Genomic DNA, 25,160 nt, shown 5'->3' on the forward strand with positions numbered 1-25,160 from the left:
TAACTGGTTTATTTCTGAAGTATAATCAGTAGTAATCTGTGTAGTTGAAAGGTACAGTTTGAGCATCCGCTGCTGAATTTAGTAGCTCTGCTGTCAAGGGATTTGAAATAGTGAGAAAAAACTGTGGAGTAAAATGCGTAGTTATAGTGCATCAAATGAGGGATGATTGTTTTGACGAAATGCATATTTTTGTGAGGCGCTTATATATCGATAACTTCGTGTATTTATTCAATACAGATCTAGTAAAAACTGTGCTTTGTGTTGTGATTTTTCAATGTCACATCGACGAAACAATATTCATTTTAATAAGTTCTAGTACTAGTGAATAGAACCTCAGTTATATACTCTCAATGGCTTTTTCTTTCCTTTTCTGTGCCATAAAATTGGTAAGGCTGATGACTATCACACAGTTGCGATCCTGCTTGGATTAGCCTATCTTCTGTTTACAATTTTATTGCTTTAATGAATTTGGAAAGGTGATTACTAAATGGAATTTATTTAAATGATTGTTTGGCTTCAGGCTTAGGGGAAAGAAGATCAAGTGGACCCTCCTTCCTTTGCACTCTTCCATTACTGCCGAGGAACAAGGGAATGTATTCAAGCCAGCTGCCCCTGGATCTCGCAAGATTATTCTCTCAACGAACATCGCCGAAAGTTCCATAACTGTTCCAGACATCAAATTCGGTAAGAGTCTACTCTTATAAATGGCAGAAAAAAGAATATTGAATATGAAAATCAAAATTATAAATATTGAATCCAGCGTTTCTAGTCCTATGCACTGGATGTTGGCTACAAATGGCAACTACTATGCACTGCTGATAAATTCCAAGAAACTGGGGGAGTTGCGATGACAGTAGCTTTTAATGTAGTCATCCATTAAGTTTGCATTACAATGCAACAATTTCAGAGTGTAAAAATCATCCGCCTGTTGGGATCCCAGGCAAGGCGAGTGATTTTCACTCTCTGGAATTGTTGCATTGTAATGCACACTTAGCATATGACTCTGTTGAAAGTTACTGTCGCTGCATCCCCCACAGTTTCTTGGAATTTGTCAAAAGTAAAACGCCATAGTGTTTAAAGTTGGCTTTAACCTTTCGGGATATACCTTTGATATTGTATGTACAGTATTTCATCAACCACCCAAAATTTCGGAGTGTAAGAGGACACCTTGATAGCTCAACTGGCTAAAGCACTCAGCCAGATATCAGTAATAATAATAATAAATAATAAACAATTTTTATTGCTCTGGGAGCAAAGTCTCTTGGAGCAGAATACATGTTACATGAGGTTTTGAAACCTATGGAGTGAAACAGGTTTACATAATGCATAGAATAAGGTAATTAAACCAGTCACAAAACATAATTTAACATCAGTTGAACGAAACATATAGTACAATACATACATACAAATACAAAGAACAATAGTTAAATATTTAGCCTGATAGAACAGTAATAAGGTCATTTTGGTAGTGTGGTAGACAGATATTCAAACATGTTCCTGTTGAATTGGGATGTGTTCCTGGATAATTTTACTTTATTAGGCAAACAATTCCATAGTTTACAGGATGAAATACTGAATGACTTCTCATATATAGCCGTGCAGTATTTGGGAAGATGGAATGTTTTTGTAATGCGGGTTGATCTCTTTGTCGTAAGTGAATTGAATATAAAATTTTCATATAAATATGAAGGGGTTTTAGAATTCAGAACTTTAAATAATTGTGAGGCCTTTTGAAGCATTCTCCTCTGTTCGAGTTTTAGCCAATTCAACATTTTATAGTAAGGAGTTACACGTTCATTAAAATGCATATTAAAGATGAATCGTAGACAAGAATTTTGGAGCCTTTGTAATTTTGTAATTAGCTCCTTGTTCACATCACCGTAGACAACCGAGCAATAGTCGAGATGTGGTAATACTAACTTTTGAACAAGCTTCTGGTGTAATGTTATAGGGATTAGGTGTCTGAAATGCTTCATTGTGTAAAGAGTTTTGTGAACTTTATTAGAAATGGCATTTACTTGCTCGTGCTAGGTTAAGGTGCCGCTTAGATAAACTCCTAGGCTTTTCACTGTATTTGAGTAGTCAATTATTAAAGATTATCGACTTGGTCTTTTTGGGATTTAGATTAGCCTATTTTCAGTCAGCCATTCACAGATGAGTTGGATATCCTTGTTGACCAAGTCAATGGCATGGATCAATCTGGATCAAGGGATCCAGATTTGAATCCTGGTTGAGGCGAATGACTTTTTACATTCTGAAATTGTTACTATGTACCGTATTTCCTGGTCCATAAAATGAACTGTGATTTTTCAGATTAAAATTTACAAAAAATACTTCGATCAGACAGTGAAGAATCAAAGTATTTTAATATTAGCACTTCATACAAAGGTAATTTGATTGCCGCATCAAAAAAATTAGCAGTCTAAAGTCAATGTTTACTCATTGTCGAATCCCAGAAATGCATCATCACTGCTGCTAAATCATTTTTGCAGTACTTTTCACTCTTACATAAGGTCATCTTCGCTTCCATCCTGCGCATTGCTAATTTTACATTATTTCAAACGTCACATTTTTTCACACATTTTCACAAAAAGACATTATATCATGTCGCTTTAAACTTTCCACCCGAACTTTTTAATTTGCAAACACTAGAAATGTACGGCCATATCATTCTTCCTGTCAGTGTGACATCATGAGTAAGTATTCAAGTGGCAGTTTTTATGCTATTATAGATCTGATATATATGTGTTGACCATTTCCTTTCATGAAACTCTCGCATCATGATGCCCCAGGTAGGCAATAAACATACTTATCACTTATTTTCTTGCTTCAATTAAAATAATTTTGGTTGAAACAGTAATCCCTTTCTTCCTGTGATTTATTATCCCGCTGTAACAGGTACAATGTACGGGTATGTATGTTTTAGCAAAGGGACGATGTCCCTGTTAGTTCAACTGGTATAAGTTTCACAGCATTGTCACATATGAGATGGAACTAAGCACCCTATAGAGTATATATGTATGTATAAAATGGGATAGCCAAGACCGTAAACTTGATTGGCACTAGGCTTGTAGAGGGGTAGGTAAAAACAAAGTTACAAGTAAGGGGAAAGATGCCTTTGCAGCCACCTCACTGAGGAACAGGCGCTGTGCAAAATACCTTTCATCTGCCTCATAGCCTTCAACCTATCTGGCATGGGTGACCCTACGAGGAGCAATTATCATTGCTCCCGTCAGCACAGCTATTGGGGTCATCGGAACGCACAAGCCCCTTCCAACACATCAAGGTTGTTGTCCATGGGAGTGGTTAAGGTTGGCAAACTGTGATAAAAAGGGAATTACTTTTGCATTTTGGGCATGCAATTTACAAGTGATGAAGCTGAGACTGGTGGAACTGAAGCGTATTATATTCAGGCTGTATTCATTTTGAGGTTTTCAAGATAGTTTACAATGTAATCTGCATTATATTTGTCATTAACTTGATTCTGTTCTTGTTATTTCAGTCATAGATTTCTGTCTGACAAAGCACCTGATTGTGGACTCTCAGACCAGCTTCTCCAGCCTACAGACTACTTGGGCAGCAAAAACTAACTGCATTCAGAGGAGTGGGCGCGTTGGACGTGTATGTGATGGGCGTGTTTATAGGATGGTGCCAAAAGATTTCTATATGGTATGCATTGTATTATCTTCTGGAATTGAATTGCCTATTGGTATTACATCTGGGATATGAGGTAGTCAAAAAAGAAGTGTAAAACCTTGAAAAACATATTTGTATTAATGAAAGTCTAAAGTGAAAACCTGGAATCAAAAACCATATAATTGCTGGCCACCCTACGTTATGCTTGTGTGTCTTATTATTATTTGGAAATGCCATTATAAAACAAAACAAGGTTATATAGGATGAGTCCCAAAAGTAATTAAAGTTCCCGTGCCACTACTATTGGTCGGAGTGGTATTGAACCACTTGGAGTAGGTGTGGGGGGGGGGGGTGCTAAGCTTTGCCACAAAACCAGTCTCAGTGCTCTCAAAGCTGTGGAAGCGACAGGATGTCAGTTATTGTAAACCTCTGCGTGCTGACCGTGTCAGGAAAACTACCAAAAGACCAACCGAGAAGAAATTTCCAGTGAACTTTTGCAACATACTGAAAATGAACCTGATTATTTGGACAACGTCATCACTGGTGATGAAACCTGGGTTTTTTAATACAACCTGGAAACAAAACACCAAAGTTATGGGTGGCACACAGACTAGTCACCCAAGACGAACAAGGAAAAAATGAGCGAATCAAAAGTGAGAACAATGCTCATTGTCTTTTTTGACCATAAAGGAGTGGTCCATAATGAGTTTGTTGCTCAAGGAAAGACAGTTAATGCTGCCTACTACGTGGATGTACTGGAAAGACTCCGAAAAAGGATCATCAGGACTAGAAAAGACAGCTCTGCTACTGGGCAACTCCACTACGATAATGCTCCTTGCCACAACGTGCTACGAGTCTGCGAGTTCCTGGCCAAACACCAGGTGCCAACACTGCCCCCCCCCCCCCCTATAGTCCTGATGTCGCCCCAGCAGACTTCCTTTTGTTCCCTCGGCTTGAGGCAGCCCTGAAAGGAACATGTTTTTCGTCCATAGAAGAGATCCAATCAGCCGTGATGAAGACCTTGCGAGAGGTCCCTGAAGATGCCTTCCAGAGCACGTACCGCTCATGGTGGAGTCACTGGAAAAAAGAGGCCAAAGGACAGTACTTTGAAGAATTTACAGTGTTTGTGCAAATCATTTCAATAAATTACTTTAAAAAAATAAGTGCATTACTTTCAGAATACACCCTTTATAACTAATAGTCGGGTGAAAATTTGCAATTTGAATGTGTTATGCATGTAATTATTTTTTGTATACTTGTTTTTATTTAGCTTGGTGAATTGTTCCTGTTGATTAGTGAACTGAATTATTATTTAGTACTCTGCTGTTTCAGGTAGGCTTTGGATGAGTACCGACTGAGCATGTTTGAATTTCTTAGCCTTATCACCACACTTCAATAAATTGTTCTTCAATTCCACGCAATTCCTCTCAAAATTAAAGTTTTGGTGAATCATTTTTAAGCATGCTCGTTGACACCTCTGCCATCGATTCCTTTCTCCTTTTGAAAGCTTCTTTGCCTAATACGATTCTTCTTCATATATCCATACTACTTTGACTGTGTGGTTCATGACACTTCCAAACTGGTGCACTTTTTCTGATTTTTACCCACCATTTTTAAAGTTTAACATTGCTCTCCTCTGCGTAGATTTTCGTGGCGGTGGCTTGAAGAATTCTGCATGTCCGGGTTTTCACCGCGTTGTTGTTTGAAGCCGACAACAGTTTCGCCGAAGTTTCATCCGGCGTCTTCGACCTGAAGACGCCGGATGAAACTTCGGCGAAACTGTTGTCGGCTTCAAACAACAACGCGGTGAAAACCCGGACATGCAGAATTCTTCATTGCTCTCCTCATTCTTGAAAATTTTAAAACCTTATTTTATTAGCATTGACACTATTATATTATATGCCATACCTATGGCACTGATTTTTCAATTTTCTCAGCAATCATTGTAACCTCTCAGCTGAGTGGTCAAATAAAGCTGGAACATCTCCAAAGTGAAACACAGTGTTTACAAAATTAATTGGGCCTGAGAAACAGTGTCAAATGCATTAACATTTAATGTTGAAAGTATCCTGCTTAGGTATTATTTTTAAATTTTCAGAAATATCTCAGAAACGAAAACATTCCCGAGATTTTGAGATGCCCATTGGACAGAGTTGTGTTACAGACTAAAATGCTAAATATGGGGCCGCCAAAAGCTCTTTTGGCATTGTCCATGGATCCTCCTGATCTTTCTCATCTGAAAAACACCATTCTGAAGTTAAAGGAGGTATGTGATTCTGTATATGGTTCTCATCTTAAGCTTTGAAAAAAATGTGAGAGGATGGGTTGAAAAACTACTCGTCTTGTATTTTAGTTTGGCAGTGAAAAAAATGCAGCAATTTAAATTCCAGTTGTATATTTTGGAATGTGATTTGTATTTTTATGAATATAAAAAATAAATGCTGTTTAATTTATTATGATATATTGTTTGAAGTGCATTATGGTATTCTGTGATCATTTTTTTGGATATATGTAGGCGTGAGGCAAGATCCTCATATTTGATTGAATTTTAAATTGGAAAAGTATTGGATAATATGTAATAGTCCTCAGCATTTATCAAAACAGAGATGTTAATTGATATTGTTGATATGGCAGCATGTAAATTTAATTGAACTTGAAACCTGGAAGCTGTATTTAAATTGCCTATTTTACCAAAATACTGCACGTGTGAAATATTTGCCTTCTCAGTGTCCCTAGTTTATCTATTTATATTTGTTGTGTTCATTATTATTGAATAAACATAATTTGTTAAAGAAACTGAACAATTGGGCTGGGCATTAAGTTTGCAACAGCTGCAATGTGTGGTCCAATTTTTTATTGTTCTAGTTAAATACCAGCATTACCCATTAAATATTGCTGGAAGAAAACAGTGTGTGCAATTGTCTGAAAAAATATCAAATTCTAGTGTGAAAATAATTTTCTCTCATCTATTTGAATACTGTTTAACGCCTCTATTTCTTTGCAGATAGACCTTATAGGATTACAAAAGGGTTTCCTTACCTCCCCATTTATAATTTTCTGAACCTTGAACTCATATATTGTGCATTTGTGACAATATCTTTCTGTGAGTTTAATAGACCCTACGATTAGGATTGATAAATGACATAGTAACAGCATTGGCATTACCAAAGAGCAGCAATTTATCAATTGATATTTTTCTAATATGTCATCTACTGGCTGCTGAGTGATCTACCAGTAGTATTTTATTTGCTACTGCCTGACAGTGATCTGCTATCTTGTTATGAGTTGTCTAGGTTAATAGAAAAGTCTGAAAGGGCTGCATATAATTTATTTGCAGAGTTAAGGAAAGATAATTTGATACGATAAAAGCTTACAATATAAATTTGTGTTTAAATCCAATTTATGGAAAAATTTTCACTATTACATCCTTTTCTCAAGACTTTGCATCCTTTTAGTTACAATGCAGCACAGGTTTACTATTTCTACTAATGTTTCATCTTTTACTTTGTGTCATTCTTCCATTCTTTTTACAACTTATCATAGAATGCGCAGAAACATGGAAAATATTGTGTCCACCGACAATATTTGTCCACAATAATTTGTTGTAGCCAATTGCTCGCTACATAACGCTGTCTTCACAAATTTTGCATTGTTACGCTTTGGTAAGGGTAAAATATTTCAAAACCTTATTCAAGTTAGTAAAGCAGGGTAAACAACAGTGCAATCAAACAGGATAGGGTTAGGTAGAGGGCATATTTGGAAAGAAAAGGGTACAGCAGATCACATATTTGAATAATACCAAAAAATTGTTGAAATAGAAAGATAGAGAAAATAATCAAATGATATTGTGCATCTAATGTAGAGTTGATGGTTGACAATGGTTATTGAATTCACTTCAGGATAACATTTACTACTAAAAAACTCAAATGGAAAAATATGGGCAGGGTTTTCTTCATTAGGCATTGGGCTATTATGGCTCGAAATTATTCCTCTTTACACTCTAATGTATTTCATGTCCTCCAGAGTGCCTTTTACATATTGAGATTCACTTGTGACTCAAGTGACATGAGGTTAAGGCGTATTACTTCACGATAGTGGGGCCACTGGGAAAACACATTGCAAGTGTTGAAAATGATTTTACTTTGGTTCAGTTTTCAATGGTTATCCGGGGAATGGGTGCTGGAGCGAATTCACACTCTAACTTAATATTGTAGAATCTCTAATGAGTGTCTTATTCCAGTTAACAGAAATATTTATGATGTGACAGGTTGGAGCTCTGCTTATGACGTCCCAAGGCACAGTAGCACCACATGATGGTGACATCACCTACCTCGGAAGGGTCATGGCTAAGCTACCAGTTGATGTCCAAATTTCAAGACTGATTGTCCTTGGACATATATTTAATGTTCTTGAAGAGTGTATTATAATGGGTGAGTGTGTCCATAATTTTTTAAATTAATTAATCAAAAGTTTTTTAAATTGCATTATCCACAGTGCCCGTGAATAATGACAGTTTGTTGTTGTTAATAATTATTTTGATTAAGGGCATTATTTAGAGAAAAAAGCAAATGAATGCCCTCAGAATTTTAAATTTTATCAGTCGAGCTAACCATTAATTTTGGACACATTCTAATGTAAGTTTTTCATAAAATATTCACTCATAAATGTATGCTCTCATGTGAGCTGAAGACATAAATATTTACAGTAAATATAGTTGCTGTTTTAAATTATTAATATATACTCATCTCAAGGTACCTTCTGTCAACTTCCATGTGATAAATACAAGTCTTAAGAAGACCTCTGTCCCCTGATTTGGTGATGCCTAGCTGCACTTGGTGACCAAAAGCAATAACACCGAATGACTGAAAGCCCTTTTTAATTTTTCAGGTGCAGCTATGTCGACAAAGAGTGTGTTCAGTGCTCCGTTTCAAGAGAGGCTGAAAGCGTATTATTCCAAGCTCACTTGGGCAAATAGCTCTTGCAGTGACAGTGTGGCATTCTTAAATGCATACAAGGTAAAATAAAAAAACACTAATGTCGATGTGATCGATCCCAAGGCTCTTTGGGTCTTGGTAAGTGGTGTCGAGACTTAATAACATGCCTATTAATCATTTCAGGTTTGGAGAAACTGCCAGATTAGTGGTTTCTTTGGCCAGAGGGCTGGTGACGGTGAGAAGGGCTGGGCAAAGAGGCATTTCATTCAGTTAAAAGTCATGAGAGAAGTGGACATATTGGTTACAGACTTGAAGGAAAGGCTAAAGCATCTGGGTATTCAAGTACCAGTAGGTGAACATCATCCAGTGCTGGAAAAAGAAGAGAGGCCATTCATTTTTAAGGTATTTTCTCCTTCATTTTGGATTGTACAGTAAATTCTCAATTATCCATTTTGCAAATTATTCACGCTATTCTCTCTTCCCAGCACCTCAAAATTTTAATATAATTATTATAGTATTTTTGTAAGTGAATCCCTCCTTGATGTTCCAACTAGAGAGTAATTTATTTGCTGATGTTTTGGTGGCTGACTCTTGTTAGTGTTCACAAGGAGCTTCGCTTTAGGTCAAATTTACTTGCCATGTTTGACTGGCACTCAACACCCTAAGATGATGATAGAGTTGACCGTTAAAAATGGTGACAGATGAGTACAAACCTGTGGAGAAGCAGTGATTATTTCATTCACATAATGAGCACCAAATCCTTTGAGATAAATAAGTGCTTTAAAATTGTGATGTACTAATATAAAAATTTATCAGTTTGAAATATGGAATGGTGTATGACTTAAAATTAGTGGAACTCCTTCGTGATGCATAGGAAAGAAAAATGTTCTTAACAAATTCGTGCCCAAACTTGTTAGATGACAAGAGGGTGCAAATTTAGGTGCTTATTTCTGCCCCTGGATATAGGGTACAAGAAGTTTATCCTAAATACACCATATTGCGACCTCATTATTCCAAGTGCTGGTGGAATGGCAACCAGCAGAAGAATAATCGCCAGGGCAGGAATGTATGAGGGGCAGTCAAAGGAAAACCGAACACCCACCATGACATAAAGTCCGTATGAAAGGTGGCAACACTGTTGTTACGTATTGATACTACCATCACTGTGGTAGGCAAAATGCAAAGTGACAACTCACAGGTGCAAGCAGTTGTTGGGTTATGTCCTTGTTGGTGCACGGACTGGTCCAGTGTGTTCATCCAGCTGTAGAAATGGAGGCAAGCAAAGAAGAGGAGAGAGGTGTGGTTCGTTTTCCTGTGGCTGAGGGTGCTGGGGTACGTGAAATTCATCATTGCATGTGTGCTGAGTGTGGTGAACACTGCATGTCCCTGATGAGTGTGCACGAGTGACGCAGGAGATTTCGAGAAGGGCGCACATGACTGCGAGGCGATGTATGCCGAGGACAGGTCTATCGCGCAAATTACCACTCATGTGATAGTGTGGATTGATGGTCTTATCTGGGAAAACTGCATAAACGAAGGTTATGCTTCAGCAATTTGTTTGGGAATCACCTCAACATCCTCCATTCAGCCCTGATCTTTCACCTTGTGATTTTCACATATTTGTCGACCTGAAGAAAGACATTCATGTGTGTCGGTTTCATTCAGATGAAGTGGTGCAAGAATGTGTGCGGTTGTGGATCCATCAGCGACCTACCTCTTTTTACAAAACTGGAATTGATCATCTCGTCTCCCAGTGGGATGAATGTATCAATGCTTTTGGTCATTAGTTTTGAATAAAACCTTTCCAAGGTCACGTTATAGTGGTTGTTTGGTTTTCACTTGATTGCCCCTCACATTATATCTACATCTACATAATACCCCCCAAGCCGCCACAAAGGCGTATGGCGGGGGTTTTGGTTTGGAAACACAACTCAGTGCAGAGCAGGCAAATGATTCTACTTGTTATCATGTTCCCTCAGAAATTGCACTAGCAAGGTTACACAACCCTGGCATCTAAGGTAGGATGCAAACCCACAACCCATAAGCATAAGCAAATGGGCATGCCACCCAGACTTATCAAGCTGATATTTTGAGCTACGGTGGTTCATTCCATTTGTAATAAATGCTTTTATGAACCACACCAGTGCTTCTTATTCTGAATATATTTGGAGTATGCTTAAGTACCGTTTGAGTTTACAATTAGTGATTAAACTTTCTAAGAGTTTTGCATTTTTGTCGGCATGCTGAATATTCATTTTTCATCTGTAATTTCATTAGGTGGTGCTTGCTGGTGCCTTTTATCCTAATTACTTTGTGAGAGGGGCCCAAGGCGGCCAGGTTAACGAGAGGGATGCAGTGCGGCAGTTGATGGGTCGAGATCCATTTACCACCGTCTTCCTTCAGGGCATGCCTTCAAATCAACCAGGTGAACTGTATGTGAAGTCAATCAGGAAAGCTCTTAGTTGCTGCGCTGATGAAATAAGGATTTCATTTGAAGCTAGCAGGTGAGCCTTCCATACAATAAACACTCTCCTAAAGTGTTAAGTGAATTTTTTTCATAAGGGTTTTCTGAAAAGTGCTTTGAGTTTCATCCCATCCAAGGATATTTACGCTTGAAAATACCTTCTTCTATTGAGTCGCCATAAAAAACCTCAAAATAAATTTATAAATGGGTAGATTTAGTGGAAAGCATACTGACTTCTCTCCTCAAGGGCCCAGATTTGAATCCTGATGTTGACTGGATTTTTCAGATGTCTACTTAGTTATCACATGAAGTGAAGTAGAACTTCTGTGATACAGGTGGGACGTTAAGTTGTGTGACTCCTTGTCATCTTTCATTAAATGTAGTATGCCAAGTTTTCCTCTACTCCCCCACCAATTCCTGAAAATCCTTCCTCTGAATAAATTACCCGTCTATTCCTAATGGTGCATATGACCTCAGCTTCTGGTCACCTGCATCAATTCCTACCATTAAGTACATCATGAATATTTTTTCTAGATTTATTTATTTTGACATGAAAATGGGAGTCAATAATTGAAAGATCTAGTAATTTTGTAAGTGAATCCCTCCTTGATGTTCCAACTAGAGAGTAATTAATTTGCTGATGTTTTAGTGACTGACTCTTGTCAGTGTTCACAAGGAGCTTCGCTTTAGATCAAATTTACTTGCCGTGTTTGACTGGCACTCAGCACCCTAAGATGATGACAGAGTTGACCGTTAAAAATGGTGACAGCTGAGTACAAACCTGTGGAGAAGCAGTGATTATTTCATTCACATCATGTTATTAACATTTATTACAGCCTGTATGGCAATGGTTAAGGTGAAGATGGTAATTAATTCTCAGGGCTTTGAACTTCTGATGTGTTGCTGTATTACAGAGAGTAATTCAAGATATTCTGTGAAAATTAAAGAAATTCATCATTTCAAGATTTCATCCATTCCAAGTCTGATTCATGATTACAAGAGAGTTAACTAATTTGTTTGATTTGGTGTAATATTGAGACAAACAATGGGAATTCTCTTCCCTGAAGTTCTTAAATTGTAAATCGAAATATCGGGATGCAGTTAATTTTTAAAAATGGTCCATATAAGTTGATTTGCTTAATTTCAAGCTGCCATGGGAAGCTTGGTATCATTTATACAGGCACATTTTCATTAATATTTCATGAGGAATGAATAATTGCATTGCTTATTGTTTGCCATGTTGACAGAAAATGCAAGGGGGAAGTACTTGAATAATGAATTGATGTTAATATCCTCATTTGTATATATGTGAATGTTTGTCTTACCTTTGGATTGAAACTTGGATTTATCTCAATTTTCATATTGCCAAATGCTACCAAAGTTGGTAGATAACACTATTAGTAATGGTGTTATGACTCATTATAATCCATTATTAATGGTAACAACTTTTGCAAACATAATAGAGTTGAGCATTAATGAAAGACTAAAGTATGTCTTTCATGGCTAACAAGAGTTGATAACCATGAAACTTGTTGCAAGATCCCTTTGTTTCACTTTGGAATAAATGGGGAAATCAACTTGAATTTGTTAAATTAATATATTATTCATATCATTGACGGAGAAATTAATTTATCTATTTTCTTTTACAGCAAAGTCTTTGTTCAGTTTCCCAAGCCTCAGACATACGATAAGAGGCCTGAAGATGGAGAGTATGTGGCCACCATCCCAGGAAAAGTAGCCATGGCTGTATATAAGGCTATTAAGCTGAGACAGCTGAAGATTCCTATTTGCATTAACTTACTGCCGTGAGTTTGCTCTTTTGAATGCGCTTATTTGTTCCGATAATAATGGATCCTTGAATTGATATTCGCTCCATGCATGAATCAATCAAAAATTTCAGGATTGAATGACCCAAACTTGTTGTTTTTTTTTAGCCTTCTTTCAAGACCAGTAAGTAAGCTATGTTTATGAATTGGCATCTGCTTTGACATCATTGTGATTGAGACAAATAATATCCGTTCATGATTTAATTTAAGAAAAATAATTTTAATTTCTGCAATGAAATTGAATGCAAAACATTGGAATTGAACTCTTTTAGCCACATAAAATGGTTGCTAAAAGAACCACTTTACCTGTCATGATTATTTGTCACCAGAATTGCTAAAATTTGTAAAAGTCATTCACTCTGCTCCTCGAGGATTAGTTCATTAATGTACACATGCAAAGGTCCCATGGCAATCGCACATGAGAACAATGCTATGGTATCCGAGTGTTAGATTTTCAAGCCCTTGATACTTAGATATAGGTATGTCTGGTGGAGGGCCTTTTGAGGCCCTACGGCACTTAGGACCTATCAATCCAATGTGCTAAACACCTTAGTGTCTTACCAACAATGTCTTTTGACTTTACTGAAGGCAAGTGCGTTCCTTACTGTCTACTAGGTCTCTAACATCCTTAAGCTTTAAAGATAGTTATCCTAGGCACCAATTTTATGCCCTGGCAAGTGATATTGTGTCCAGGAATTTTGTGTCCAGACAATTTTATGTCCTGGCATTGATATAGGATATGGGGTGTGGTGATGGTCTCTTCCTCACACCATTTATTCCTCAGAGAGTTCAAGTGTCTCTTCGCTCACAAGTAGCAATTGAACATTGCCACCATACATCTTAATTGACTTCTGTCGAGGGATAGAAGTTTCTTGGTAGCTTTCCCTTGACCCCAGAAAGCAGGTTTGCTTTAAGCCTAATGTGTTATACCAAATCTCTGAGAGTGCTGGGCTGTGATCCATGCTCCAATATCTGATATTCTGGACGAGCCATAGGTATGATTGGCTCCAGTCTGATTTGTTCTCAGCTAGCTCTTTCTTTTGCAAGTTTTGCTGCCATCTTATTTCTGGTTATACTCTTTATGACCCACTTACCGGACAATCCTGCTTTCCTTAGTCTAGTTATGTTGTTGATCCACCCTTGACACTCTTATAGTAGACACAGTTTCAACTCCATGAAGAGTTAAGGACTTTTAATGCTGCCCTACTGTCTTTGCATATGTGCACAGATCTTAGCCTGGCACACATTCCCTGGCACTGCAAGCCCTAACTCTGCTGATAGCATTGTTCCCAACAGTGATTATGATATTTGGGACTGGATGTGCATGAATTTGTTCCTTGAGGAGCTGGGGAAAGATTTATTTTCTATGTTTTATCAAATCTGATGACAAACCTTAATTATTGCGGAAGGAGTTCTCTTAAGGGCATTTGAACATAAGTTATTTGCAGTCAAATGTCTATCTAATTATTAGATTAGCTTGTAAAATATCTATGAAAAAGTCTGCTGTGGGAAAGAACATATCCCACTCCGTGTATGAACTATGGATGTTTGTGAAGTTAATCGACTCATATTTTTAATATAATTAATGGTTTCTGGCGTAACTTTATGGAACCCATTCATTATAAATAAATGAAAGGACTAACTTTGTAGTTCCACACGAAAACGATTTATTCACACGACCCGGGTTTCGAAGCAAAACTTCATCATCAGGTGAGCTCTCTACATTTACAGCCCTTCTTATATATACAGCCAGGGTGGGGTGGAGATAATCAGGAAGGTTTGGGAGGGGTAAAGTCAGGATGGCTTTGCGTGCCGGAGGGGAGGGCAGTTTGGCGTCCCATCCGCGATGTTGATGGAATGTGGAGCGGGAGGGAGAAGTCTACATTGTAGAGAGCTCTCGTGAGTCAGGGGATTAGAGAGGGTTAGATGAAGGGGAGGGGGCGGTGTCATCGGCCACCGTGAGGATTGGGACTTTAAGGAGGGGAGAGTGGGAGGCATACAGAAATTCGTTAACAATATTTTCATTTAAACAAACACTTTAAAATTTCTAACTGTTCTAAGGCGTCTAATCTATAGCCTTTGCTTTCAACATGTAAAATTTCGAAATCAAAATCACTTTTATGGTTATTTTCAATCAAATGCTTTGCGAATTGAGAGTTCATCTTTTTATTTCTTGCACATGCTTGATGCTCCTTCACTCGTTCTTGGAATTTCCTCCCTGTCTGTCCGATGTATATTGCTCCGCAATCGCACTTTTGCTTATATACTCTACTCTTTTCCTTATATGGGATTCTGTCCTTTGTGTGGGAGAGCAGGCCCATGAGGCTTGATTTGTTATAATGGGCTATCTTAATTCTACATTTTGGAAGTTTCTTACATACTTTTTGTGAAAAATCGTCTAAATAAAGGATTCTGCACCACTTGGCTGCGGGGTCCTGTGGCGGTTCGGTACTGTAAATATCTTTCAATGCCATTTTATTCAGTTTTTTGCGGTATAGTTTCTCTACTAGCTCCTCATCGTATCCGTTGTTTCTTGCAATCAATTTAATCGTGGTAAGTTCTTTTTTGACGTTGTGCATTCTGATTAGCACTTTATATAGCTTTATCACATCCCACTCTTAAGAGTACGATAATTTATTTCACATATCCTGACAAACTTGAAATGTTCCAATCATAGTGCCACTTTCATCAAGGTCTTTTTAGTTTGTATGTAGCCCTCTTTTGGTTTTGGCAGTAGAAGGCATTTAAATGACATGAAAGCTTAATTGTTTAACAGACAGAAAACCTAAAACCTTGGTCTGTGTGAAGCACATATGCCGTAAGGAGATACTTTGGTTCCAATTCCCTCTCCTTTTCTCCAAAAACTGAGCTGCACCCTACCTTCTGTATTGATTCAGATTTGGCAGCCTGTTGAAAAAACTTTGCTGGAAATATTTCACCCAGGAGAATCAACAAAACCACTCCAGGCATTGTTTCAAATTTGGCCAGAGAATTACAGTGATATTGTGCCATGTTTTTGACTGACATTGGGAAGTCTCCAGTTGAAAATGTATAATTGTGGTTAACTCTTTTTGTCTATTTCTCCTTCTTTAGGGTTGGTGAGGCCAATAAGAGGGCAGAAAAGTTAGGCCTGACAAGCACTAAGACATTGCTTGAAAGAATGTCAGAGAATACCGTAGAAAAACCATTTGGGATCAATACCCAGGTTCCTCTGCCAGGCATTGATGAAACTACAATGAGCATTCAGATTTCGCATGTAAGGCTGACATTTTTCACTTTTGACTTATGTTTTCAGTATATCTGTATTGCCTTTTTAAATTACCTGGAGAAGGCATGTAAACTTTTGCACTATGTTTGCTTATTTTTTAAATTTTCATTGGTGAGAGATTTATGAGGGTTGTTCAGTCAAGTGTGATCATAAAATTTTTATTGACATAATATTTGCAAACATTTAATCATCTATTAGATTGTTAGCTTAATGTGTAATGTTTATGTGGTAAAAGTTTTATTGATTTGACTGCAGTATTATACCAACAGGCAGATGATGTAGGGGGACTAAAGGGATAAGGACGCTGGATAGATTGAAGGGAGATGGAAGGTATAGTAGCAAAAATTCCGCTTGCCACCCTCAGCGTCTAGGGAATAATTAGGTCTACTCAATTGCATGCACTTTCACCAACCTCATGTGTTTTTTCATCAAAACTTTTTCTTTCCGCATGATTGCATTAGAATGCCGTTAAATAGTGTGGTAGTCTTTACGGTATTGCTTGCTCTGTTTTTAAGTTTCCCCATCTATCCCTCGTCTCTCTCTGTGGGGGGGGGACCCTCCCTCTGCCTGCAGCGTTTGGTTACATTCCCTACCTGTGTTCTTGGGGAGGAGAACATTGTATGTTGCATGTCCATGTGGTAGTGGAATTTCACCTTCTTGCTTTTCAAATTCTAGCTGGCACTTTATTGGATACATTTCTTACTGCATCTTAAGGTGCAATTATTTGTTAGATGATAGTATATTTATTTGAATGCGGGTGAAATTAAAGGATTTTTGCATGAATGTATACGGCACTGTGAGTATAGGTTTGCATGGATGTGTTGATTTTGCATGTGGTTTTGTTCCCTTTTACTGGTGGTGACCTAACACCCCCCGCCATATACCCTTGCGGTGGCTTGTGGGGTATTATGTAAATGTAGGTGTTTGCAGAATCAAAGAGCAGTTTGATCTAGTTAGGGTTGTGTCTTGTTAGACTAAGCTAACGAATGTTGGGAAGTTCATTCTGTGTCCATCCAAAACTTACCTTAAATGGTGTAGTACCAATTAATTAATTATGTCAACACTAGCAATTGCAAGTTTTTTTGTAAGTTAAGTTCACTTGTGGCAATGATGGAGGTGACATGCGATGCATTGAAGATTTGCTTTTCCCAAACTAATGATCTGCTTAGACCTATGTAATGCTACAAGAGGCTTATGAAGAGTCTGTTATTCCCTATATAAAATCTAGATGGTTTACAATGTTTTAAGAGGGAAGGCTCAGTTTCAAAGGTAAACCTGGAGCTATAGCCACTGCTCCCATTTAAGTAAACATGTACTCAGTTGCTGTTATTTTGAGACATGATTGTAGAATGATGTTTATGGCCCCACTAGAAATATTGAACATTTCCTTAGATGCTGCCTACACATTGGTGACAGGAAAATTACAAATTACAAGAAACTACAGGAGATGCCGTGACATTAACTTTTAATGGAGTTGTCCACAAAAATGCATTATAATGCAGCAATTTCTGAGTGTAAAAATCTTTCAACTTGACCGGGATTTGAGCCTGGGTCCGTCAATGTCCAGCCGAGTGTTTCACCCAGTTAAGCCACCAAGGCATCCTCTTACACTCCGAAATTTTGGAGGCTTTAAAGGAATAAGGTGTTGAGACAAAATAGCATGCATACAATATTGCAGGAATTTTTATTAGCCACAATCCACTAGGTTAAAGCCAACTTCAAAGTCAATGGTGTTTTACTTGTGACAAATTCCAAGAAACTGCAGGAGATGCCTGGACAGTAACTTTTAACGGAGTTATCCGCTAAATGTGCATTACAATGCAACAATTTCAGAGAGTAAAAATCATTTGATTTGTGGCACGTCACACATGCCTGAATGCCTGTGCCATCCTCGATAGCCGGCAGCAAAGAAGTCTTTTGTTTACTGTCCCAGCCAACAAGTAACCTCTACTACCTACGGCCACCCAAATGATTTTTTTAAGGGCCCGAACAGATGAAAAGCACTAAGGGCTAAGTCGGTGGACTGTACGGTGGATGTTTCAAACATTCCCAATGAAATGATGTTTGTAACAGCTGTTCTTCTCAGGTGCGACAGACCTGCCATCTTGCACTGACTGCGACTGACTGACTGACTGTGGGATGTCATGCAACCTCTACGACAAGTATGCATATGGTTCTATCTGCTGGCAAAATATGCACACATAATAAAGACATTGTACAAGTTAATCTGACACTTGATGCTTACTTATTGACTTACCCTTTTATATGCCTTTAGGATATTGGAATGAAAATGTCAGATATGTGTAATTTTGATCTAATTTCCTCCTCTACAGCCCTAAGTGCACTCTTATATATTAAAGATGATAAAATAGGGTCTTACCATTATAGTTTTCGTAGGAATTTATATGGAAAATCAGGATCATTTTATCTATATCCTTAAGTTGATGGAGGACGAAAATAAGAACAATTATTGATTAATGTTGCTGAAATACATTTATTCACAAAAAACTGATTTCATATGTGAACATATATAATCATTGTAGTATCATTAGCATAATTCAACACTCCCTACCAATCTCCGTTAAAATAATGAAAGAATTATTATTTTTTATAAAAATCATTTGTGATTTATTTAGTGACACCCTCATATCGATAAAAAGATTATGATTATGGGAATGATATGAGAATGGGGATAGTAGTGAAAGTGTGGATTTTTATTGATTAGAAGAAAGTTAGAGAGATGGGAGATCATTTGTTTCTTTGTGAATTTTTTTCACGTCTCATTGGATGCATTTCTCTTCCACATTGCAGATAATAGATCCAGGTCACTTTTGGGCTCAGAATTCTGATTTGACCACGTGCAAATTGCTGTCTCACTTGATCACCTTGCTCAATGGATCTCAGGCACAGGACCCTGACAATCATACCTTGCCTCCTCCTCAACTGCTCCCACTGGGTGGTTCACCAATAATCGGAATGGTGTATGCGGCACCATTCCAGGATGAAGACCAGAAGTGGTATTACAGGGCTCGGGTTGTGTCTGTTTATGCTGGAACCATTGAACGTCCCCCTATGGTTCAGGTGAGTCTTGTATGATTGTGAAGTACGTAATTATTCAGTATGAGCATAGTTAATCTTGGTAGCACTTGTGCATAAGTCACCTATTCAGCGGAAGGGTTCATTGCCTAAAAACTTAACTCTTCAGGGTTGTGAAAAACAGTTGTTGCTATACATGTCCACTAAGGTCACTTTCTCTTGTTGCCAATTTTAACGCATTATTTCTCTTAACCTGCTAAACTGAAGTGCCTCATAATTCAAAGGGAACATATTTGAAAAATAACATCTGAAAAAAATAATAACCGAGCATAATTAAGGATCTATGCTGTTTCCGGGAATTACCGTCCAGTAGGTGTGTTGATGGACAACTGTTTCACCTCCAGTCCTGGAGGCATCTTCGGGTCAAAGTGGTCTGTATCGTGATTTGCCTGCTATATATAGGAGACGCTGACTGGCCTGAAGCTCTCTGTTTGGCTCTTTCTTGGTGGCAAATAGCAAAAACTGATCTCACAAAGTCTTCTGGCCAGATTCCTTCCTCATAGATACAACGAATCAGTCCTTATAGTCTCTTCCTACCACTTTTTCCTAAACCTTTTAGTAGTACTGCAGGACTGTTGTATATCCCATGGCCTTATTTCATTTCATCTCTCTTGATGCCCTTTCTATCTCATCGTCAAGTATGCCTGGACCTAAGCTATCTTCATGTACGTAGTATTCTCTTTCCCTGTCTAAGCTTGTTGGTCTAAGTTCTTTACCATACAGTTCTTTTATATATTCTGTCCATCTCCCTTGAATCTTTTTTGTTTCATAAACTATACTAAATTAGACCTATTTTACCATTTCACTATAAACAGTCATTTTTGTCGTATTCTATGATGCACTAATATACAATGATAACCTAGGGAAATGCCATTTCCTATGTTTCTTGAAAAAATTAATTTGAATGCATTATTCAACATGTGTAACTTGCCCAAAAAAAGATTTTTTTTAAATTAGTCAACAGTATGCTACTTTTTGCATTTCATTCTCCTGCAGCATGATTTTTACTGTATTGTTTTAAGTGTTGGACCATTCGTCAATTGAAACAGGAAAATATTTTTTTCATAAACAACACTAGAATTAAGCTAACTGAGGCATGCTGGGACCGATATGGATGGATGAATGGTTATTTTACTTATTTTATAGCTAGGTTTTTGGATGTGCCCTGCTGACTAATTATTTCTCAGTATTGTTGAAACATGTTATTTCTTTGTAACTTCAGCTGCTTTGTCTCCATACTGTCTAAGAAGCCCACTCCCTGAATTTCTTTGCTCCTCTTTCCCAAATTGTTCTCCCCGTCTATCATGGCCTTCAACTTACCAATTACCCTTACGTTTCAATTTTTCCTTTAATATATTTTCATTATAATCGTATTAAGTTTTTTTGTTACATATATTTCTTCCAGATTTTTTATGTGGACTATGGGAACTCAGCACTAATAGAAACAAGCCAATTGAGGAGATATCCACCGGAGCTGCTTGAAGAAATCTCGAATTATGAATGCCAAGCGTTCGAATGTATTCTTTCTGAAATTCAGCCCTCTTTATTGAAAGACAGCAAGGGTTTGTGGTCACCGGATGCAAGCAAGTTTTTTGCATCCCTGGTGAATGGAAAGCAATTGTTTGCCATGGTAAGTGACTTTGACAAAGTGAAGAGAAGTGAAGTTCTCTTACTCTTTGAAATTCCTCCTTAGTGAACCATTCCTCTTAGGACTCTGTCATGCATTCCAAGACTTGAATAATGAACTTATGCCCATGGATTCATTAAAAATCATTATCCCGGAGTAATTTCCTTCTTCAAAGTATTGGGAGAAACATTACTTATTCGCTTACTTCTCCTTGAATATTAAGGGACAGGCTATCTCCATTGATCTTACACCACTGATTCAGTTGGCTCACTTTCCCTTCTTCCCTATGAGGGCTACATTATTTATTTGGTTTTAAAATGGTTGCTAAGTATTGTGAAGTGCTGACAATCCTCGGTAATTGAAAATGATGGATTATTGGACACTAGTTCTGGGGCATTATGGCCATATACTCTGGACCACATGATATTTCTCCCATGTATCCTTTTGTGAGATGTATTTCGTTTTTTCTTCATTTCTTTCTTGACTCAGTTGTTTATTCCATTCGCAGTTCAGAAAAATATAAAATAGTTCAAAATTTCTAGTACCAGTTGATTGCTTATCAGTTCCCATACATCATCATTCTACTGAAAAATCAACAGTGAGGGTTAAAAATGCTATTTTATACATCAATCATGTAAATCCATACCAGTTCTTTTCTTAATTTTTAAGGTGAATCGTGAAGTAAATTAATGTATCAAAATATCATTGTACAAAATTTGCAGATTTCTCAGTGGGAAAAATAACCCTATTGATTTGGATTTACATTCCAGACTAAGTACATAGTTTTGGTGCACAAAGCCCCTCTGATGCTCTCTGTCAGCCTTGGATCTCCCTAAATCAGTTAGTCAATGGAGGACATGGTGGCTTGTAAGGACAGGGTGCTAAGTTTTCTGAACCATGTGGAGATGTTTTCCACTTAAAATTGGCTATGAAATGGTCCTAGTAGTCCCATTCACTAATTGACTCTTCTGCAACCCTCCCACTTCACACGGAACTAAAAAATCATGCTCAATGATCACCCTTACTCCGAATAGTTCATTCTGATGCCTTCATCCAGTTATACTTGATTATTCAATGGAAATGTTGTCATTGCTTTCTAAATAATGTTACAAGCTACTTTCTGCGCCAGCATAAATTTTGTTTTGAATATTTCTGAAGGAAGTCAAAAAATATAAGCATCAGTTTATAGGAGTGCATGCATTTGCTTCCTTTGGTGAGTGAACCCTGATACCTTAAAGTTTAATGCAAATCCTGCTTTTTGCAAACTATTACCACATTTTATGTTACTCGTTAAATTCATCCTCAATAATGCTACAAAAGCAAATTTCTCTGGACAAGGTAAAATATCTTTTGAAATCCTTTTTCTTTGGATATTTTACCTTTTTTGTATTTTATTTTCTTTTTTGTTTTAGGTTGACTTAGGTAATTACATTTCATGATAGATTGTAATCTGCAAAAATTTCAAAGTGGAAAAATCATTTGCTTTGATTGGGATGATTTTTATACCTTGAAATTGTTGCAGTTTAATGCATATTAGTGGATGACTCCATTAAAAGTTATTGTTGTGGGATCTCCTGCAGTTTCTTTGAATTTAATATTGTAATCTCATTTCATTCACTGATGCATTTTCACTATTCAGATATGATAGAAAAATGATGATGGTTTGACTTCCTAAATCAGTCATTGAAACAGACAGCCCTCCCTCCAAGTGAAGTAATTTCTAGCCTGACCATATTCACAATGAGCTTTTTGTCAAGATTTATATTAAAGAGAATTACAGGAATTATTGCAATATATCCATGTGGCCATGAATTCCACCTTGAAGGGGAACTGTCAAAAGTAATACTATATGATGTTTGATTTCAGTGATTTTTATAAAAATATTTTAACATTTTCTATGTCCTAACCATCAAATGGTTGCTTGTACAATTGTTATGGAGTTTCCTCTTTGTAACATGTGTTGATAAAATCATATACAGTGCTTGTAAATATTTTTTTCTTTGTTGATTAGGTGTATTCAGTTGTCCACGGAGTGATATCATTAGATCTTAAAGATGAAAATGGTAAGAGCATCAACCAGAGATTGATTGATATGGGTTTTGCAGAACGATCAGAAGAAAGTTATCTTTCCAAGGTAATCAAAATATGCATTCCATATCACACTTTCCAAGTGTCGGGTTCACTTGATCTTTATTATTTTTGTCTTAACATTAGGATCATGACATAAATATATGAGTAGTGGCAGTAGCAGTTATTAGTGTAGGTGACCAACAACTGAGGTCATTTGCACCATTAGGGATAGGTTGGTTCAGGGAATAGAGGAAGAAGAACCTGGCATCGGCATTAGCTTACTCTAATAATGAAAGGCACCAAGGGGTCACTCAATATAGCATCTGATCTGATGGACAGCATACTTCTCTTGGCTCTTCACATAGTTTCCCAAGTAGGAGATTGAGGCACTTCTGAAAAATTCTGTTGTCTCTGAGATTTGAACCATGGCCTTAAGGGTAAGAAGCTAATACACTAGCCACCACACAAACCCAATCCCCACAATGTTGAATTATTTTTGTTCAGCATTTATAGTTGGCCTTTATGGGAATTCCTCTTGCTAGCTAATTTGATTCTTGAAGGTGTACTTGGTGCTTTTAAGGGTGAGTCGTAGTGCCATGTTTTATGGGTGAGCTGGGCGAAAAGACCAAATGGGGGGGATCAAGGTTGCTATTATGGATGGTAATGCAAGTGCAGAGTTTGCTATGTGCAATTTAATGTATATTCATCAAAATGACTCTTATTAGTATGTTCCTTTGTATACTTTCCTTGCTACTATCTCCATTCCGTAAGGTCCTGGCTCCTACTTGTGTAAATATAAATGGTTTATGCATTTTGTTTACCTTTTCCTTGGTTTCAATTCAAGAATAAAATTAAAAATCATCTATGCATAACTACAAAGACAAATCAGTGGTAACATTAATCAAAAACATGTATAAAAAGGTACTTTGTGGTATCGAAATTTCAAAATTACTTCCAACTATATTTCATTTTGGTAAACAGTTTTAGCAAATGGCTGTATAGCAAAACCTCATACAATGACCATAATTCATTTCAGGATCTTTCTCATAAAGAGAAACATTTGTTTAGTGAAACAGTTTTCCTCAATTAAATTGATGTAAAATACGATAATGCATTCCATGCCCAAAAAATAAATTATGTATAAGGTTTATTAAAATAAAATTATTTATATATTGTTTAGGATCATGAATTATCTTCATCTTTTAATCTATTGCAGAATGAAGGCAACCTGAATTGGCAGCCTTGATTTACGAAAGCAAAAAGAATCAAAATAATTAGTTTATTGCTTAATGTTACATTCCTAATTCTCTTTTACTAGAAAGCTTCCTGGGGGCATTCGTTTTTAACAATGCCTCAAAATTTTTATTAGTTTGATGCTTACTATGTTTGGTATAATGAAAGTTTCCCATGACCTCCTCAGCACATTTGGCTATCTATTCTGGACTTAACACTTCTTGAAGGCTTGTGGAGTTCCTTAGTGGTAAACAATCAGCCATTGGTTGTAACATCCTGCTTTTGTTTTTATTTTGATGTGTTCTCATGCCTCACTTCCTGTGTACATTTCAAACATTTTCCCCAACCTTACAATGTTAATCTCTTCCTTAATCTCTCTCATCGCAATTGCCTAATTATGTCACTTATGCTAGCTTCCTTTTTGAATTTACCTAAAACAAAACGAGTGTCTTTCCTTTGGACTTTTTCAGTTGTTATTTTATCTGTTTGAATATATGTGAGAGTTATTGAATGATTTCTCAATTCTACAGTAATGCTAGTATGTTCTTTTTTGTAGGTGAATCATGATATTCGAATGCAAGAGCATGACCTTGAACCAGAACAGAAGGTCGCATACAACCAGCAGCAAGCCCATGAACTCATAGAGAGTGCTACCTACTTATCGAAGGAACCGGAAGAACCATCCCCAAATGACTGCAGGACTCGCGTATGTGGCTTAAAGCTAATTCCTCCCTGTGAATGTGTTGGGTCTTTGTTTTGGTGTCTGGGAAATGCTATCTCTTCAGCTGCTTGTTCAGTTTTTGGTATTCTCTGTTGACCTTTAATTATAAATTTTTAAAGTTATTGTAATTCCTTTCTTGTCTGTCCTTTTTGCTTTTGTCTTCTTAAAAATTGGACCAACTCCCAATAATCAAATGCAATTGTGACATTGCATTATGAGGTCTGTTCGAAAGGTTCCCAAAGTTTTTGAGTAGTGCTCCTCGAGGTGGTTATTTTTAAATCCGCT

General features: G+C 37.2%; 1 protein-coding gene across 1 annotated transcript in view; it reads left to right on the plus strand.

Moving 5' to 3' along the window:
- spn-E (spindle E) overlaps window positions 1-25,160 on the plus strand; it is a 51,673-nt gene that overhangs the window by 15,969 nt on the left and 10,544 nt on the right. Inside the window, exons 7-19 of the mRNA XM_071597852.1 lie at window positions 521-684; window positions 3,503-3,669; window positions 5,735-5,902; window positions 7,904-8,066; window positions 8,524-8,651; window positions 8,754-8,972; window positions 10,848-11,074; window positions 12,684-12,839; window positions 15,954-16,116; window positions 18,940-19,209; window positions 20,630-20,854; window positions 22,863-22,985; window positions 24,711-24,860. Of these exons, the coding sequence (XP_071453953.1) occupies window positions 521-684; window positions 3,503-3,669; window positions 5,735-5,902; window positions 7,904-8,066; window positions 8,524-8,651; window positions 8,754-8,972; window positions 10,848-11,074; window positions 12,684-12,839; window positions 15,954-16,116; window positions 18,940-19,209; window positions 20,630-20,854; window positions 22,863-22,985; window positions 24,711-24,860 (2,323 nt within the window). The remainder of the gene's footprint in view (window positions 1-520; window positions 685-3,502; window positions 3,670-5,734; window positions 5,903-7,903; window positions 8,067-8,523; window positions 8,652-8,753; window positions 8,973-10,847; window positions 11,075-12,683; window positions 12,840-15,953; window positions 16,117-18,939; window positions 19,210-20,629; window positions 20,855-22,862; window positions 22,986-24,710; window positions 24,861-25,160) is intronic.

The sequence above is a fragment of the Hetaerina americana genome, unplaced genomic scaffold (assembly GCF_022747635.1).
Source record: "Hetaerina americana unplaced genomic scaffold, ioHetAmer1.1.p SCAF_9, whole genome shotgun sequence".
Taxonomy (NCBI): domain Eukaryota; kingdom Metazoa; phylum Arthropoda; class Insecta; order Odonata; family Calopterygidae; genus Hetaerina; species Hetaerina americana.